At 41.2% G+C, this 19817-nt stretch overlaps 1 protein-coding gene across 9 annotated transcripts in view; it reads right to left on the bottom strand.

Annotated features, from left to right (window-relative positions):
• Positions 1-19817, bottom strand: part of DIP2C (disco interacting protein 2 homolog C) — a 474795-nt gene that overhangs the window by 133095 nt on the left and 321883 nt on the right. For 8 of the 9 annotated variants that reach the window (XM_054021046.1, XM_054021037.1, XM_054021039.1 and 5 more), the window contains 3 exons: positions 14835-14960; positions 13672-13881; positions 51-182 (listed from right to left, as the gene is read on the bottom strand). In XM_054021046.1, coding sequence (XP_053877021.1) covers positions 51-182; positions 13672-13881; positions 14835-14960 — 468 coding nt within the window. The remainder of the gene's footprint in view (positions 1-50; positions 183-13671; positions 13882-14834; positions 14961-19817) is intronic. The other variant, XM_054021038.1, reaches the window with a different exon arrangement.

Raw genomic sequence — 19817 nt, 5'->3', positions numbered from 1 at the left:
AAAAAGGGGTAAGTTACAATGTTAAAGAAAACAATTGCTTTGTGACATACCATCACCAGTTTCCATAAGTTCAGCATTGCCATATTTTGGTGCCACCCTTGCTGTTGATCCTTGTGGTCTTTCTACTTGTATTGAGTGTTCTGAGGTGTAAGTAGTAACATCTGGAGGGGCAGAATGATTTTCTGTGAAAAATAAGTTAGAAGGTTTAACCATGTTCCTCTAGATTTGAAATGAGGGAAAGAAGGGGTAGGGGAGAAAAAGAGAGATTCCCCTAATGTTCTTCTTACACAAGACCTGAAAAGCTGTTAAAATTAATCTATTCACAAGTTGTAAAGCACAATTATATCCAACATGGTTTTAATATTTGAAATTTTCACAGACAAAAAGGAGTTTGGTATCTAAAGGCATCAGAGCCACATAATACAGATTATAATCATAAAAGGTTTTTTTACTCCTCTCCTTTCCCCCAACCTTTAATTTTAAATTAGTTTAATTTCCTGTGGCCAAATCTAGTTAGAAATAGACCCAGACACACAAACTTCTGATAGATTAAGGTACCAAGATTTCAAAATAGAAAAAAGCTACAACATGTTAAGTTCCAGCACTTGCAATTGCCAATGCAAATCAACTATAAATGCACTGCTTAAAATTCAAGTTTTAGTTCAAAGAGAACAATTTACTGTTGTATCAAGATTTTTGAAGTCATGGTACTGTTGGAAAGTGGATCTAGAGGAGGGAAATAAATGTAATGTTCATGTTTCTTTACAGTCTGCATGGACACTTTTCTTGCTTACTACTTGACTATTTTTAAACAGTGCTATTTCAGTTCTCCATATAACACAGACTTGCCTTCCAAAAAGGCAAACATGATTTGGTGATCTGTCTCATGATGTCACTAAACTATTCCATACCACTAATCTTCCTCTTTCTCAGCTTGGTTACTCAGCATGTATCCACAGTTTAAAATATCTGAAAATATAGTCTGACTCTGGATAACCTATAGATTTGTATCGTATTCACAGATTTTACATCATGGATTTTTCCAGGTTTTTAGCAGTGTTAAGTTTCCTGGGAACAAATACAATTCATGTTTAACAAGTTTTCGGTTTAATGACAATCACCCAGAACCTTCCAGACAAATAAGTCAGGGCCTTATACTGCTGCCACCGAAGGCAAGAGGAATACATTCCATTCAATGAGGATAGGGTCAGGCCCATTAAAGAGACAAGGAAATCAGATGATCTCATCAGACTCCAATATTATTGAAGATTTATGTTTATACTAAATTTGTCTCACACACTTACAGCTTGCTTATTATACGAAAATGATTTCCCTTTGGAGGTTTGTGCAATGGACAGATTTGCTTTTTCTCTGTTTCTGTTGTTTGGCTCCTAAACACTATCAGTAACTACCATTTTTGATAATCTATGCTAAAAGTGTATCCATTATTTGTGTACTACATTATGGTTTTTTTAAACATGAATTAGTATAAAATAAGATATTCTCTGAAGGATCCTTAAATTCATCTTGTTTGATAACTATCCTATATTTAGTTGGTCTATACATACTTTTTAAGCACACTATGGAGACATTTAATACTTCTTCAGAATTTTCTTAACAGTTTGTAAAAATAAAGATATTTGGTAGACGCAAACTTTGCACAGATCTATAAATCTAGTATTCATGAAGTTCCCTTAAATATTTCAGTAAGGAAGTAGCTTTAACAGGAGGCAATGTATTTCATTTATTCATTTCCTTCTATGACAAGTTATGCATGGACTACATGCATCCGACGAAGTGGATAGTCACCCACGAAAGCTCATGTTCCAATACGTCTGTTAGTCTATAAGATGCCACAGGACTCTTTGCTGCTTTTACAGATCCAGACTAACACGGCTACCCCTCTAAGTTATCCTTGATTAAGCCCGGGTAGCCTCTTACCATACTTCCTAGCTTTCCTATGCAATGGTATAGTTTGCTCTTGTGCCCTTAATAATGTCTTTTTTTAAAATTGCCAGCTCTCCTGAACTCTTTTCTCCCTTAGACTTGCTTCCCATGGGACCTTACCTACCAATTCTCTGAGTTTACTTAAGGCTGCCTTCTTGAAGTCCATTGTTTTTATTCTGCTGTTTTCCCTCCCTCCATTGAATCATGAACTCCTATCATTTCATGATCACTTTCACCTAAGCTATTTTGCACCTTCAGATTCTCAGTTAGTTCCTCCCTGTCTGTCAGAATCAAATCCAGAATAGCCACTCCCCTAGGCACTTTCTCCACTGTAGGTAACAAAAAATTGTCTCCAATGCATTGCAAGAATTTGTTGGATAATCTGTCCCCTGCTGTGTTATTTCCCAAGCAGATATCTGTGTGGTTGAAGCCCCCCATCACCACCAAGTCCTGTGTTTTGGATTATATTGTTAGTTATTTAAAAAAAAAAAAGTCTCATCCACCTCTTTTTCCTGGTTAGGTGGTCTACAGTAGACCCCTACCATGACATCACCCTTGTTTTTCACTTTTATCTTACCCAGAGACTTTCAACAGGTCTGCCTCCCACTTCTATCTCTACCTCAGTGCAAGTGTATACAGTAGAACCTCAGAGTTATGAACTGTCCAGTCAACCACACACCTCATTTGCAACCAGAAGTATCCCATCAGGCAGCAGCAGACAGGGACGGCTCTTTGTTTTTTGCTGCCCCAAGCACAGCAGTCAGGCGGCCTTCAGAGGCACGCCCGCCTGTGGGCAGTCCGCTGGTCATGCAGATTCGGCAGCATTTCTGTGGGTGATCTGCCGGTCCCGCGCCTTCGCCGTACCCACCACCAAATTGCTGTCGAAGCCGCGGGACTGGCAGACCTCCCGCAGGCATGCCGCCAAAGACTGCCTGTCTACCACCCTCACAGCGACCGGCAGGCTGCCCCGCGCGGCTTGCTGCCCCAGGCACGCGCTTGCTGCACTGATGCCTGGAGCCGCCCCTGGCAGCAGAGATTTAAAAAAAAAAAAAAAGCAAATACTGTACAGTACAATACTGTGTAAAACAAACTACTTAGAAAAGGGAAAGTTTAAAAAAGATTTGACCAGGTATGGAAACTGTTTCTGTGCTTGTTTCATTTAAATTAAGATGGTTAAAAGCAGCATTTTTCTTCTGCATAGTAAAGTTTCAAAGCTGTATTAAGTCATTATTCAGTTGTAAACCTTGGAAAGAATGACCATAATGTTTTGTTCAGAGCTAGAAACATTTCAGAGTTATGAACAACCTCCGTTTGCCACACGATCGGAACTCTGAGGTTCTACTGCACAGCGAGACATTTTGTATATGTTGACCGTACGCATACACGGCTCCCCTGCAGGTCCAGTGGTTGCAGTTTGTCAAACGCGGCCAATGGGAGCTGTGGGAAGCAGTGGCCAGTATGTCCCCTGCAGCCCACGCTGTGCCTGCGGATGGTCAACGTAAACAAAATGTCTCATGGCCCGCCAGTGGATTACCCTGATGGGCTGCGTGCCGAAGGTTGCCGACTCCTGCATTAGTAAATAGAATCATAGAAGATTAGGGTTGGAATAGACCTCAGGAGGTCATCTAGTCCAATCCCCTGCTCAAAGCAGGACCAACACCAATTAAATCATCCCAGCCAGGGCTTTGTCAAGCCAGGCCTTAAAAACCTCTAAGGATGGAGCTTCCATCACCTCCCTAGGTAACCCATTCCAGTGCTTCACCAGCCTCCTAGTGAAATAGTGTTTCCTAATATCCAACCTAGACCTCCCCCACTGCAACTTGAGACCATTGCTCCTTGTTCTATCATCTGCCACCACTGAGAACAGCCTAGCTCCATCCTCTTTGGAACCCCCCTCCAGGTAGTTGAAGGCTGCTATCAAATCCCCTCTCACTCTTCTCTTCTGCAGACTAAATAAGCCCAGTTCTCTCAGTCTCTCCTCATTAGGGGGCTGGGGCACATGACTTATCATTTTCATTGCCCTCCGCTGGACTTGCTCCAATTTGTCCATATCCTTTCTGTAGTGGGGGCCCCAAAATCGGACAGAATATTCCAAATGTGGCCTCACCAGTGCCGAATAAAGGGGAATAATCACTTCCCTCGATCTGCTGGCAATGCTCTTACTGATGCAGCCCAATATGCCATTAGCCTTTTTGGCAACAAGGGCACATTGTTGACTCATATCCAGCTTCTCGTCCACTGTAATCCCCAGGTTCTTTTCTGAAGAACTGCTGCTTAGCCAGTCAGTCCCCAGCCCATAGCAGTGCATGGGATTATTCCATTTTAAGTGAGGGACTTTGCACTTGTCGAACCTCATCAGATTTCTTTTATCCCAATCCTCCAATTTGTCTAGGTCACTCTGGTCCCTATCTCTACCCTCCAGAGTATCTACCTCTCCCCCCATCTTAGTGTCATCTGCAAACTTGCTGAGGGGGCAATCCATTCCATCATCCAGATCATTAATGAAGATGTTGAACAAAACCGGCCCCAGGACCAACCCCTGGAGCACTCCGCTTGATACTGACTGACAACTAGATACTGAGCTGTTGATCACTACCCATTGAGCCCAATGATCTAGCCAGCTTTCTATCCACCTTTTAGTCTATTCATCCAATCCATACTCTTTTAACTTACGGTGGGAGACCGTATGAAAAGCGTTGCTAAAGTCAAGAGCCAGTTATCTCATCATAGAAGGCAATCAGGTTGGTCAGGCATGACTTTCCCTTGGTGAATACATGTTTACTGTTCCTGATCACCTGCCTCTCCTCCAAGTCTGTATAGACACCTGTTTATTAGATTTCCCCTGTATAGTCCCTCTGGTCTCTCCTTTGGCCAAGCTGTGATTTCCCATGTTCCCTCCCAGATCCTGAGCCTTCACCTAGCTCATCCTCATTCTCAGAGCCCTGTAGTCACTTCTGATCTGCTCAGGGTCACACCTTGCAGTATCATACGTGAGCAGCATGGAGTATTGGTCAGAGGGCCGGATGATCCTCAGCAATCCTTCTGTAATGTAGCACATACAAGCCACTGGAAGTGGCACACCTCCTGGGATGCCAGGTCAGGTCTGCAGATGGGAGGCCTCTGTCCCCTTTAGAAGGGAGTCACCAACCACCATCACCCTTTGTTTTCTCTTGGGAGTGGTGGCTACAATTCTCCAAGCCTTGGGGGGTGGGAGGTACATGGCTTTGAGGGAGATTCCTCATCCCTCGTTGCCAGGGCAACATGCCAGTTTTTTTTATCTCTATGGATGGTAGGTTGGGAGCAGGGGTGGAGCCCTGCCTGCTGCCAGAGGTAACCAGCATCCAGGTTCCTCTCCTTGAAGGAGCAGTTCCCTCCTCCCAAAATGCAATGAAAGTGCTCCTGGACACAAGAATGTCAAGAGGTTCTGTACATTTTAATATTTGTGCATTTCAAAAAGTGGGAAGGCATGTGCTACCCATACAAATAGCTAATCTCTGTTGTAAGAGATGTCTATTATGAATGCTTCTTATTTGAAGCTGGCATTTATCATAAGAGAGCAAGATATCCTTAGATATCTTAGATACTCTTAATGGACATAATTGCTATGAGCCACCATAAGGATAAGCATAGCTGAGTTTGTTTCAAGACAAGATGGGATGACTTGTTAATCTATCCCACCTCTGAGAGAATCATCTTGCATCCCACATGTGTCCAGTTAGTGACGTGATTCTGATTCAGTCCATCCCTATAACTTGATTGAAATAGGCAGCTGAATATGTTATGCATGTGACCACCTGAATGCATAACAGCTTACACAGCATAATAGTATTTACGCTACTGTCTCAGTATAACTTCATTTTAGTCATCTCATCCATTACTTATATTTTTGATGCAATTTTTAGCCTTGCTTGTTAAATATCAGCTTTTTTATAGTCCTGACTGATTTTTCTATCAGCTAAACAAATAAAAAGGGTAGAAGTTTTATTTTCTTTTTATTTATAAGGAGGAGTTGCTATATAATGGGAAAGGATATTATAATTAAGAAAATAATTATGTTTAGTTCAGCTGCTTCCACCATCTTTGTGGGCAGCCAATCCTAGCACTTGAGAGTAATGGTGGAACAAGCCACGGGCAACCTTATATCACATTTAATCATTTCCCTGCCATTGCAGGAGCCATGAGCATTGGTGCACCTCGGTCCATCCACTTCTCTGCTTGTGGCACGTAATAGTCCAGTCTCCTGTGGGCCTCATTTACTTTAGTTTCATTTCCATTGTTGGGTTTAGTGTGCTGATGTTGGTGGCCTATCATATACAGGGATATAGTGGTCCCTTCTGGCTTTAAACTCTATGTCTCTATAACCTCCTTGATAAAAGAGGACTCTCATAGACTGGCCTTCCTGGAGGAGTATGTCTGCATCCCTGACTTCCACTCTGCAATCTAGGCTGGCTACGAACTGCTAGCCTTCTCATATAGAAGAGGAGCATTGAGGTCTTGCTTACCAAACTGCTCCTTAGTCTGTTTAAGAGTTGACTTACAATGGTTCTCTCTCTAATTGTACTTGTCACTGACTAGAATTACAAAGCCTGATTTTTGTGGGTGCCGGTGCTCAGCACTTCTGAGAATCAGGCCTGGAGAAACTAAGATTCTGTAGACAGAAGGAAGGCAGTTAGCTAGGGTTACCATTTGTCCGGATTCCCCCGGACATGTCTGGCTTTTAGAGTTAAAAATAGCATCTGGGGGGAATTTGTAAATGTCCGGACTTCCCCTCCATGCAGAGCGCACATGGCTGACAGGGCAACCGGCCAGATGGTGCCACTTACATGGGGCTCCGACAGTCAGAGAGAGCTCCTCCTCCGCTTCTCCCTCCTCTCCCCGCAGCTGAGAGCACTCCCTCCCTCCCTGCATTCGCAGATCACCAGCCGGCCGTTCGCACTGGCAGTCTGGAGCTCCTCCCCCTGCTCCTCCTCCCCGGCACGCTGGTCTGAGCCAGGGGATCGGAGAAGGGGCAGGGAGGTTCTGGAGGGGGCAGTCAAGAGACAGGGAGCGGGGGGGTCGGGAGTTCGGGAACGGCTTTCTGGGGGTGGGGGTGTGGATAAGGTTTTGGGCAGTCAGGGTACAGGTAGGGTCTCAGGAGGGGGCAGTTAGGGGACAAGGAACAGGGAGGCTTAGGTAGGGGGTGGGGTTCTGGAGGACAGTTAAGAGCAGGGGTCCCAGGAGGGGGTAGTCAGGGGACAAGGAGCGGGGGGGTTTAGATGGGTCGGGAGTTCTGGGGGGGGGCTGTCTGGGGGCAGGGGTGGGGAGAGGGATCGGAGCAGTCAGGGAACATGGAGCAGAGGGGTTTAGATGGGTCGGGAGTTCTGGGGGGGACTGTCAGGGGGTGGGGAGTGGTTGGATGGGGCGTGGGAGTCCCGGGGGTCTGTCTGGGGGGGTGGGGGGGTGGATAAGGGTTGGGGCAGTCAGGGGACATGTAGGGGGTAGAGTCCTAGGGGGCCAGTTAGGATGGGGGGAGGGTCTCAGGAAGGGGTAGTCAGGGGACAAGGAGCAGGGAGGCTTAGGTAGGGGTTGGAGTCCTGGGGGGCAGTTAGGGGCAGGGGTCCCAGGAGGGGGCAGTCAGGGGACAAGGAGCGGGGGGAGGGTTGGGGGTTCTGAGGGGGGCGGGAAGTGGGAGGGAGTGGAAGGGGCAGGGGCAGGGGCGGGGTTAGGGCAGGACGGGGGCGGGGCTCCTCCCGTCCTCTTTTTTGCTTGCTGAAATATGGTAACCCTAAGTTAGCTGCCACATTAGTCAATGAAACAGTTTTTATTTTGATAAGAGTATCTCAGTTATACTACTGATACATGCTGTGTAATATCTGCTTAGTCTTCACATCAGCTAACATGAAGCATTGTTTAAGCTTCGGAGTTAAGAGTAACGATCCTGACACATCTCTTGATTAAAGCACTAGGGACAATGAGAGCTGTATGACCTCAAAGAGTTTCATCCACTAAACATGCATATTTGCATCACATTCTCTTTTTTGTCTCTTTCGATCTTCTCACATTATAAGATCACAGACTGAACAACTGCTTCTAGTTAAGACCACAGACATTTCTGCACTGGAATGGTGCACTCTACATCACTTTGCTAAGTGAAGGAGAAATGGCAACAAAATGCAAATTCATTTAAGGATGGATTGTGGCATATTGACACAGTCCCAAATTTGGGGAGAGAAGGAAGGTGGAACTCATGGAGATGTGTGTCAGGTAATCACAATGCTTCATGAGCTCTGGGGAGCACATCTGCTGCACTACCCTCTGGCAAGCCAACTCTGCTAGTTGGCATGAAAGGGAATTTGGGGGCATGGCTGTACCCCTTCCCAGTTATCTAGGTTCTTCCTGCAGCACCTACATAGGGTCTAAGCAGTGTGGAGAGCCATGAACTAGCCCTCTATCATGTGTGAATTTGCCCCTTCTAACACAGAAGACTTAAGGTTGTCACATGTGGCAGACATGTTTTGGCAGATGTTCATATATTAATTTGATTAGAAACCTGTATAACCTTTACTTCAGAAAGAGGCCTTTGATTTCCAAATGAAAACATATTTAAGGCATACACAGGCAGGTTTTTATGCTTCTACAGGACAAAGATTCTGTATTTATAGAGATATTTACCTTTTAGTCAATGCCATTTTTAGCTTACAATCAAAGTCCTGCCTCAGAAAGACAGCAGCTTCTGTTGCTAACATTCCACTTAATAAAAATGTGTTGGGAGATGGGAATTCCCCCTTTTGATTTACTTGTGTCAATGGCGGCACGTTGTCTTCAGTATAAATTTGGCTCTTTTTGATTAAGCACCCTGTTTCCTTAGAGTATTATATTTAGAGACTTCTTGGCCATGTGACACATTCACCTGCATTCAAGTCTATTTTCAGTTATCCTTTCCCAAAATATTTACCACCAATATCTTTTAAAGTCAGCCCATGTGTATAACACAATAGCTGTTTTAAAGAGATACAGAACATGCAACTGCACTAGGCACAACTGAAGCTTGAGAAGTCCAATCCCTTACATATAGACATGTACTTATTGTATAATAAAATGTTACGAGACTTCCTAGTCTACCATTTACTGTACTTTGCACACATTCCATTTACTACACTAACTGCTTGTTAAATCACAATTGTTTGTGGACAGACAAGGATGGAAAAACATTTTGAGTCCTGTTCACACTTGTTTGGAAAGGAATTGAGAGAATCCAAGCACTATAGAAAAAACTGATCAGAGTAGAATCTGGAGAAGATTTCCTCTTTCATTTGCCACGCTTCAAACCAGCTACGTAGTTAGGTTAATATGATGCATTTAGTGGCTGACTTCAACTTGACCATCTAAGGGCATGCCTACATGGGATCTTACATTTACACCCTGGCTCACTGCACACTAAGTTGCCGTGTAGACAAGCACTTAGGTACGAAGCACAATTGCTCAGGTTAGAAAGATGTGCCCCGGGCTATAAACTGAAAGAGCTGCTTGTTTTTTGCACATCTTAAATTTTCAGAGCAACATTTCCTTCACATGCTGTTTTGGATCTGTAGAAGTTCAGCTGTGCTTCTCAGGAATAAGAATGCTACAGAATTTGTTTTTAAAAATGCAGGTTTATGTGGGTAGATGTTTCCCTGGGACCTGTGGAGAGGTCATAAGGGACCTGTTATTTGCAGATGATGCAACTCTTGTGGTTCACAGTGTTGATGGCCTACAACATCTTATTACCAAGTTCTCTGATTCATGCAAAATTTTTGGGCAAGCAATAAACTTGAAAAATACTATTATCATGCTCCAAGGCTCTTCAGTTCCAGGTATCACCGTAGATGGTATTTGTCTGAATACTGTTGACCAATTTTGCTACCTTGGCTTTACTGTTACCAGCAATGTAGATCTGCGCTCACAAGCAGAATCGGCAAAGCAGCCAGGAACTGGAACAATAATAAATTGTCGACTAAAATGAAAATCCATATTTATGAGACATGTGTTTTATACATGCTTCAATATGGCTCAAACACAGACAACTTATGTCAAACATAACAAAAGACTAAACAGCTTTAATATCAGATGCTTGCGTAAAATTCTTCGAATAAGATGGCAAGACAAGGTGACAAATGTGGAAGTGTTAAATCGTGCTGTTATGTCATTCATGGGAATGTTGATTCGTAAGAAAAGACTCAGATGTCCTGGACATGTCAAGTGAATGCCAGATTACAGGATCCCAAAGAGTGCGCTGAACTCTGAAGCTCGCGAAGCGTCTAGAAAAAGAGGCAGACCACTGCGCAGATTTTGGGATGCTTGCAAGAATGACTTCATATCCTTTGAATTCTCTGTGGATGACTGGGAAAGGAGTGCAGAATGCCGCTCTGGTTGACAGAGTCAGCTTGTAGATGGAGCGAGGCATTGCGAGACAGACTGGATCAAGCTTTGAGGTGACTAGCGTCAGAGGAGGAAAGAATCTGCTGCTCGGATTCAGAGTATTGCTAGTGCATGGGTGTACCCTACCTGTGGGCAGAACTGTCACTTGCGCATCAGATTCAGCAGCCATCAAAGAACTCATCGGTGCACACACCATGTTCTGTAAAGAGCTATGGTGCCATTCATTGATTGTTTCCATACTCTACTCTAAAGCAGTCCATCCTAGAGTCAACTTTGTTTTTTCCAGCTCAGGTGTCATTATTTTTTAGAAGAATTAACAACTAATGCCAGGGTTTTTTTTGTGCATTTTTGGTTCCTACTTGGCACAAATGTACATCTATATGCCACAGTATTTAGAAGTTACTGTACAAGTGGGGAGATATTACAGAGACGCATTAACTATCTTCCCATTCTTTATGAAGTGCCTAATATTGACCAAACAGTTTGTACCACCTTTCTAAGCTCCAGGAAGTATTTTTCCTACTCTGACCACAGATGAAAGGCTTGAAGCCCAAGATATCAACAGAAATAAATGCAAGATTGATTTCAAAAGATTGTGCGTTAGAGAATTGGTGAATTCCACTAGCTTAACCTGTCCCTCTTTAAAATTCAAGTATCGGCCACTATAATCTTCATTCATGGTCTATGTTGAACGAAAAAACCTCTATGTAGTTTAAAGGAAAGACCCAAGACTCTTAAAGCCAAGAATATTCAAGGGAAATCTATCCTGCTCTAGATCTTATGCCATAAAGGAGCAGCAGCAGCTCCAATTAAATGAATAGTATAACATTAAAAGCATATAATAGCTTATTATATTAAAAGCATATCATAGCAAATTATCCAAATGAGCCACAGAGCTGAACTCTGAACTCCGATTATATTATAGCTAAATATTTTTTATCAAAGCCCCTCTTGAAACTGCATTAGAACACTTACACTAGAAAAATCTGATTCTGTGATGTATTCTGGAAGGAAAGTCCCTGTTGAGATAAAAAAATGGAGTTTTTTGTACTTTTCACCTATGGGTCTTTAGAGTTGCCCTTTAAAATCCTATTGATCAAAATTAGCATTTTCAGAATGTGTCGCAGTTTGTCCTAACATATTTTCAGATGACATCTCCAAAGACAGATTAGTCTACAAGGAAGAACAGCAGGTCCCTGTACTGAACAAGCACAATGCCATGAGAATATACATTTCTTTGTAGTAAGATTAATTTGCTTAAAAGTAGTTGAGGGACTTGGCAAAGTGGAGTTTTGTCCCATTTTCCCCCTTTTGAAGATGACTATCTTATTGTCCAGCTACACTTGCTATTCACTGGTGCATTAATCTTACCATCCATTTGTGAAAGGGGAAGATCATCTCTGACAATTACCCACTATATTTAAAGGCAAGGCCCATCCTCCCAGATGTCAAATGAAAAGGAAGGAAAGAGCCATTTGATTTGCAATTCAATACAAGAGTAGTGAGAACAGCTCACTCATGCAATAACTTACCTGCTACCTATGTGGTTCTTACCTCTAGCAGACATTTCTGCAACAACAGATGACAACTCTAAGCTCACAGTCAAGTTCTACATCTAAAACATGTTCATACCATTTAAGAGATATGAAGGCTAACTTATGCCTGGTATCAAATTGATCTACAAAAAAATGTCAGTCCCAGATTTCTAGATAGTGACTTTGGTTGCCCAACATGAGACACATTTAAAGGTGCCTGATTTTCAGATAGTGCTGAATGCACAAGAAGGATATTAAGTTATCCAGAGAAGACTGCATTCTTCCTTCACAGGAGAGGTCTCTACAGGTCAGAGAAAGAGGAAAAAAAGTATTCTCCCCCCTCTCTAAATATTTCCTTCTTGATTTAAGTTCTATAAATGTTGTACTGTTTACTGCAAACTCAGAGTAAAAAAAAAAAAAAGAGAAGACTTACTGTGCCAGTTTTTAAATTACTGAAATGTCACATTTTTTTATAAAAAGCTATATTTAAGACACATTGAGACTTGGTATGTGTGAGTAATGCAACCTTTCAGAGTTTGGATAAATTTAATTCTCCATGCTATAATTTCCTCTAGCATTTCAAGATGAAGTCATAGAGGAGAACCAAACGCAGTGATTAATCTGTTCAGAAACGTATGCATTTCTAAAACAAGGTTCTGAGCTATTTATTAAGCACGAATTTAAGAATACAATACAACTGATTTTTCCAAACGCAATGCTGTACTGCAAGAGCCTTGGGGAAAGGATTACTCAACCAATAATACAGGTGTTACCTGATGACATAGTAACAATGGGAGAAGGGAACATTTAAGATGCTTTCATTTACTACTTAAGCTAGGAAAGCCATTAACATACAATTCTTTCAGTTGAGAAGTAGATAGATATATTTTCACCGGAACCTGGATCACATGAAGTATCATGCCATTGTCATGCTAAGGCTGCCACATTTATTCCAACATCTTCCAAGGCTGATTTAGGAATTGAAATTCCCACAAGCTATGCAGGATGAATATCAGCCATTCGAAAATGAGAGTGGGTAGCAACCCTAGTTTTCCACATGGCTATTTCATTTAGGCAAAGAGAAATGTCAGCATCAAACATGCAGAAATAATTAATACCTATTACCTCAGCCCCTTAAAGGAAAGCAAGTCTTGAAATTCCCTTGGGAAAACACAGGAAGTAAACAACCAACTAACAATATAGATCATAACACTACCAACACCTTTCTCTTCAAGAATTTTCCCTTCATAAGGTATTTAGCAGTCACACATCCCAATCTAGGGATTCTAGAGCTACTTAGAGATAGAAAAATAAAAAGCAGTTTAAAAGGACCATGACCATAATGTTAATGGAGAGTTACAGAAAACCATGCAAACTGACAGTAGAATTCAACTACTGAAGAAGTTTGGGAAGGCTGCATAAAATCTAGCTTCAGAGGTTCTTGGAGGTACATTTTTAGTGCACAGTAAAGGGGCTGATTTGCATGACTCCTGTAATATACATGGGAGCCATGCAGCGCTAGACCCCATGTGCTACCATGGATATTTAACTGAGAAGTTATTGTGAAACTTGGATTGAGATTAAATAAATAAAAATGTCTCTCCCTAAACATATTGTATAAATAGAGAGAGAGAGAGGAAAAAAAGAAGAAAAAGCACAGCAGTTGCTGTAAGGAAGTTATGTCTCAGCTTCACATCAGTAATATCAGATAAGGGTTATGAAATAGACTGAAGTTAAAATGAAAAGATATACAGGGAAAATAGAAGATGCTAAAAAAAGATGATTTACTAACCTATATGTGTTTGAGCCATAACATCAGCTAGCCTGTGCGCAGCGCCACTGCCTCCACTTTGTGTCGAGGAGGAAGAAGTGGTAGATGTGGTAGAACCATGGATCGCTTGACTGATCCAGTGTTCCATGTTTATACTTCCCTGGCTTGAGGTGGGAGTTCCCTGGGAGTCGCCCTGTACAGAGCCTTCATCTTCTGAACCAGAGGAGGTATCTAATAATTGAGAACAGGCTGCATTATTTGTGATGTAAGTGCATGATGGTTTTACTTCTTTAAGGAAATAAGGCACATAAATAAAAAAAGAGAACTGCAGTTCAACGCACATTGGCAGCAGGTAGTTATAGTAAGGGGAGTTTTGTACAACTGTAATTATTGGAACAGAACCAATTGTTACAGGACATTAACAGGGTTTTCCTGCAGCAAGGTTGGTGCTTCTGGTATTTCTCTATGGAACAAAACAAATAAATTTATTTATATTGTGGTTCTCAGTCCAAAGATCTCAAAGCACTTAACAAGAGCAAATGGGAAAACTCAGACACAGAATGCTTGAACGACTCTTCAAAGGTCACAACGCAAAGTCAGCGGCAAACCCCTACTTCTGAGGTTTAACTATCGAGGGCGGTCATACTCTAGGGAAGGTTTTAGTCACAGCTGTCATGTCATTGATTCAGCAGGTGTCAGAAAGCACTTGACTTCTGATATTTTCCACCTGCTAGGGGTTGAAGGAACAGAAACAAGAAGGTAAATGGCTAGACAAACTTTAGAAAAGAAGAAATAAAGAGAACATTCCATAGAAGTGCAGAGGAGTATACCAGAGAACCGCAGGGCCAAAAGGTGGGGAAAAGAGTTATGGGAGGAATCTTTAGCACTGCAAAGTGTTACAAGAAGCACACAATGCTAGCCACGAAGTTATTTCACTCACAAGAACACAAAGATATATGCAAACCCAGCCACCACAAGGGGGCACCGTACGTGTGGGTGATGGCCCCTTATTGCCTCTTCAACTACCCTGTAAACCGTCTTAGATTCCTCGGGCTTTAATGTTATAGTTACTGTCCTTGACAAGTGGCATCTGTTAATTGCATATTTTATTTAGATGGGATTGATTTTGACAGCATATAGCATGTGTCTTTCATATCAATAGAATATACATTGCAGTTGCTTACCTGGAGGCGTGTAGGCATCCATTGACGTTTGCACCACCAATGAACGTCGTTTTGATGGCATGGGGACTGCCATCTTCCTTTCTTTATGTTTAGCAAGAGCTGCCTGAACTGCTTCTGTATGGACATCTAGAACAAAAGAAAGAGATTCAGGTTAGCTTTCGAAGTGAAAGGCACCGCATGCATACACGTCTGCCTTGTATTTCAGTCAGGCCAACTGGTCGTGTTAAGTGATTCATGCTCAGGAAGTGTGGGGCTTCCACTGAAAGAGCCACAATTACCTTTTGAGAGTTCTGGGTCCCTGACAGACCTTTATCAGAGTTTGTTCTTGGCTCTTTCTACTTTTAGAGTTTGAGAATGGAATGGGCTTTCCTACAGCAAACCCTTGTTAAGTATTGTTTTAAAGCAACAGCTACCTCAGCAAACATCCTTGCTTTTTAATCTGGTAGTGTGCCAAGGGCTTGTAATGAAAGGATGCTAGTCTGTATTTATGAAGTGAACCAGGTTTCCTATTCACATAAGAGTCACATCAGTGGTGTACATAAGAGATGTGCTTGAAATGTAACAGGGCTGTGAAAAATCATGAAAGAAGCAGGTTTCAGAGTAGCAGTGGCAGCACCCTGGTGCGATCAACTGAACTGAGGATATGAAAAGAGTCCTAGTTCCACTTCTGCCACTGATTGGTCTTAAAACTTTGCATGTGTTTCGGAAGTGCCACCCAGAGGATTCAGGGGGCCTGGGGCAAAGCAATTTCGGGGGCCCCTTCCATAAAAAAAAAAGTTGCAATACTATAGAATACGATATTCTCGTGGGGGCCCCTGTGGGGCCCGGGGCCTGAGGCAAATTGCCCATTTGCCCCCCCCCCCCCATTCCCCGGGCAGTCCTGTGTTTCGGAAGTGTATTATTATGATCAGGTTTCAGAGTGGTAGCTGTGTTAGTCTGTATCAGCAAAAAACGAGGAGTACTTGCGGCACTTTAGAGACTAACAAATTTATTTGGGCATAAGCTTTCGTGGGCTAAAACCCATTTCATCAGATGCATGGAGTGGAACATACAGTAGGGAGGTATAAATACACAGCACATGAAGAGATGGGAGTTGCCTTACCAAGTGGGGGGTCAGTGCTAACGAGCCATTCAATTTAAGTTGCATACTAAGTTGTTAGTCTCTAAAGTGCCGCAAGGACTCCTCGTTGGTTTTATTATTATGATCAGTTAGTGATGGGGTGGGCAAGAAAAACAATTGGCACTCAAGGCATTCTAGGTGCCAAAGCCTGTTCTCATTCTTTAGCCTATATGGCTTCTAGAGTACTGCCAACAGTGTCCACATCATTCCTCCAGGATAAAGAGCATGTCTGAAATGCCCCGCCATTCAGACTAAGGGAGTGTGAACAGCAGGGCTCACCGCAGTGCTGTGTTGTAATTCCCCTGTGTAGACTACATTAGTGCAGATTCAGGACCTGTAAGTTTGCACCCATACATCCACACAGGGGAGTTAGAGCACAGCATTTTGGTGAGCTCTGCTATTTACACCCCCTTCTATAGACTGCAGGGCTGAATAGACATGCTCAAAGTTTCACAATAAGGAGCTTTTCTAGCATTCACGTGCTTCACTATGCATCTGTTTCTCCTCAAATATAATAGCAGAAACCCAGTGGTTATTTTATGTTATTTTAACATGCTGTTCCCCTAATTTCTTAATTAGCACAGCAGCAACACCCTGTAGAGTGAGCTATTATTTTACTTTCTTTCCTCAGCTGGCCTATCACTCCCTCTATTTGGGAGTGGGGGACAGAGGGAGAAGAGGTACAACACCACATGATAAACAAAAAAAAGGTTAGTTTTATTTTATACACATTCAGATAGGACTTAATATCAGGGTGGGAAAGAATTTAAGAAGAGCTCCTATCCCACACTTAAAAACAAACCAACCAACCAACCAAAAAGAGTATTTCAACTATGACTTGTGTTTGTTTTAAACCTTATGTGGATTACATATATACAACAGGGGAAGAGGGACAGGAAAAGCAACAAGAGAAATAGGAAAGAGCATACATTACACATAAAGGGGCTGCAAGGTTGGCAGGGCAAAATAGAGGAATTGGGAAAAAGATTATAATACTAATGTTATTAAAAGACCTAGATTTTCCTTTTTCAGTCAAGTTAGTCAAACCCTTAGAAAAGAATGTAAGCCTTCCTCTTTAAACTACTACCTTATAACTAAAAGCTTGTTAAAAAGTTTAATACAAATAAAAATCAAACAAGTTACTTCTTACTCATCTGTGTCTTCTTAAGATACTTTTCCAATAACATCCCCCATTTCATAGCATTCAGATACGTAGGACTGGAATATACTTAATAAGAGAGAGCATTTGTATTTAAATAAACTAGGGGAAAATATAGGTTTTCACTTTAAGAGTGGGAATTATGCGTAAACTGACAAGTTTATTTAAAAAAAAAAAAGGCATCCTGCCACCTTTTCTTTAGTCTAGACTATTCCTATGAAGAAGTCACATCTTATTGGTTACAATAGGAAGAGTTATTTGGAAACTATCAGGTTATATTGGTTTCTTTCAAACTACAATTGTTGGAGGGGATAAGCTGTAACTACTAAATCTGAGGAGGAAAGGAGGACAGCTGACTGAAATATAATATTTAAATTATTAGCCTATTGTTTGGACTTTAAATTCTCAGTGTTTTGGTTTCTAAATCCTCAAAAGCTATGGCAGGCTTTTCAAATTCAGCTTGTTTTTCTTTTTTAGAGGGGGCAGTATTTTCTACCTGGTCCATAAATACTTTGGGAGTTTTAATTTAAGAAAATACTTTAGCCCATTGAGACTCAGCAATTGCAACATGTGTCTAGAAGAAGTAAATGAGTCTAAAAAGAAAGGTTATGTGAAATTACAATTAAACCACGTAATAGTCGAAAATCGGATGCCTGGCAACCCTACCAACCTACTTTTCCACAGATCAGCTAGCTGAATTTAGCTGAATTTATCCCATCTTTTAGTATTTTTAAAAAAATATCTCTAGGTAGTGTTTCCTAATGAAATTCCCTGAAGAATGAAGATTTTGTCCAGAAAATCCCCAGAGTTAATTTCTTGCAAAAAACTAGAGCTGTCAATTAATCACAGTTAACTCAAGCGATTAACTCAAAACAAAATAACTCGATTAAAAAATGGTGATTAATCACAGTTTTAATCATACTGTTAAACAATAATAGTTTACCAATTGAAATTAATTATCAATATTTTGGATGTTTTTCTACATTTTCAAATATACTGATTTCAATTACAACACAGAATACAAAGTGTACAGTCCTCACTTTATATTATTATTTTTTATTACAAATATTTGCACTGTAAAAAAAGATAAAAGAAACAGTGTTTTTCAATTCACCTCATACAAATACTGTAGTGCAATCTCTTTATCGTGAAAGTGCAACTTACAAATATAGATTTGTTTTTGTTACATAACTGCACTCAAAAACAAAACAATGTAAAACTTTAGAGCCTACCAGTCCACTCGTTAAAAAAATATGCTAATTAAATTTGTGATTCTCCTTGGGGGAGAATGTATATCTCCTGCTCGGTGGTTTTACCTGCATTCTGCCATATATTTCATGTTATAGCAGTCTCAGATGATGACCCAGCACATGTTGGATTTAAGAACACTTTCACTGCAGATTTGACAAAATGCAAAGAAGGTACCAATATGAGATTTCTAAAGATAGCTACAGCACTCCACCCAAGGCTTAAGAACCTGAAGTTCTTCCAAAATCTGAGAGGGACGAAGTGTGGAACATGCTGTCAGAAGTCTTAAAAGAGCAACACTCCGATGCAGAAACTACAGAACTCAAACCATCAAAAAAGAAAATCCACCTTCTGCTGGTGGCATCTGACTCAGATGATCAAAATGAACATGCGTCGGTCCGCACTTCTCTGGATCATTATCAAGTGGAACCCATCATTGGCATGGAAACGTGTCCTCTGGAATGGTGGTCAAAACATGAAGGGGCATACGAATGCTTAGCATATCTGACACATAAATACCTTGCAGCATTGGCTACAACAGTGCCATGTGAACTCCTGTTCTCACTTTCAGGTGGCATTGTAAATAAGAAGAGGGCAGCATTATCTCCCATAAATATAAACGTGTTTGTCTGAGCGATTGGCTGAACAAGAAATAGGACTTAGAGGACTCGTAGGCTCTAAAGTTTTAGATTGTTTTGTTTCTGAGTGCAGTTATGTAAAAAAAATTTGTAAATTATACATTTGTAAGTTATACTTTCATGATAAAGAGATTGCACTACAGTACTTGTATGACAAGAAATTGAAAAATATTTCTTATCTTTTTACAGTGCAAATATTTGTAATAAAAAATAATAATATAAAGTGAGCACTGTACACTTTGTATTCTGTGTTGTAACTGAAATCAATATATTTAAAAATGTACAAAACATCAGATTTAAATAAATGGTATTCTATTGTTTAACAGTGCAATTAAAACTGCGATAAATGGCGATTATTTTTTAATCTTGCGATTAATCATTTGACAGTCCTACAAGAAACATTTTCTCGCATCCCTTTTTCTTATATTCTAGCACTCCATATAATATGCTCTCTCGTTAAACGTCTAACAGATTTTCCAGTGCAGATATGGTGTGATGTAGTTCACTTAGGCCTACTGAAAAGGACTGGGTCTAGTGAAAAGAATATGCTTTCAGAAGGAATGTTCTTTTATATAGAAGTCTGTACTATCCAGACTACTCTGTTAAAGCTGATGAAACGATTTCAGGTCCTGACCCCACAAAGCATGCATCTAGGTAACAAAATCTTCCCTCTTCCCACCCGACTCTTTTCACATGAAAAGCTCAATGTAAAATCTAAAGTACTGAATAAAATATCACCCCTCCTGTCTAGACTGACAGGTATTAATGTTCAGTTCCTTCTCTTCTATTCTACTGAACTGCTATAGGTTGGCTGACCC

This window comes from Malaclemys terrapin, chromosome 2 (assembly GCF_027887155.1).
Source record: "Malaclemys terrapin pileata isolate rMalTer1 chromosome 2, rMalTer1.hap1, whole genome shotgun sequence".
Classification (NCBI taxonomy): Eukaryota; Metazoa; Chordata; order Testudines; family Emydidae; genus Malaclemys; species Malaclemys terrapin.
Note: the sequence above shows the minus strand (reverse complement) of the source record. Positions and strands in the feature narration are given on the sequence as shown.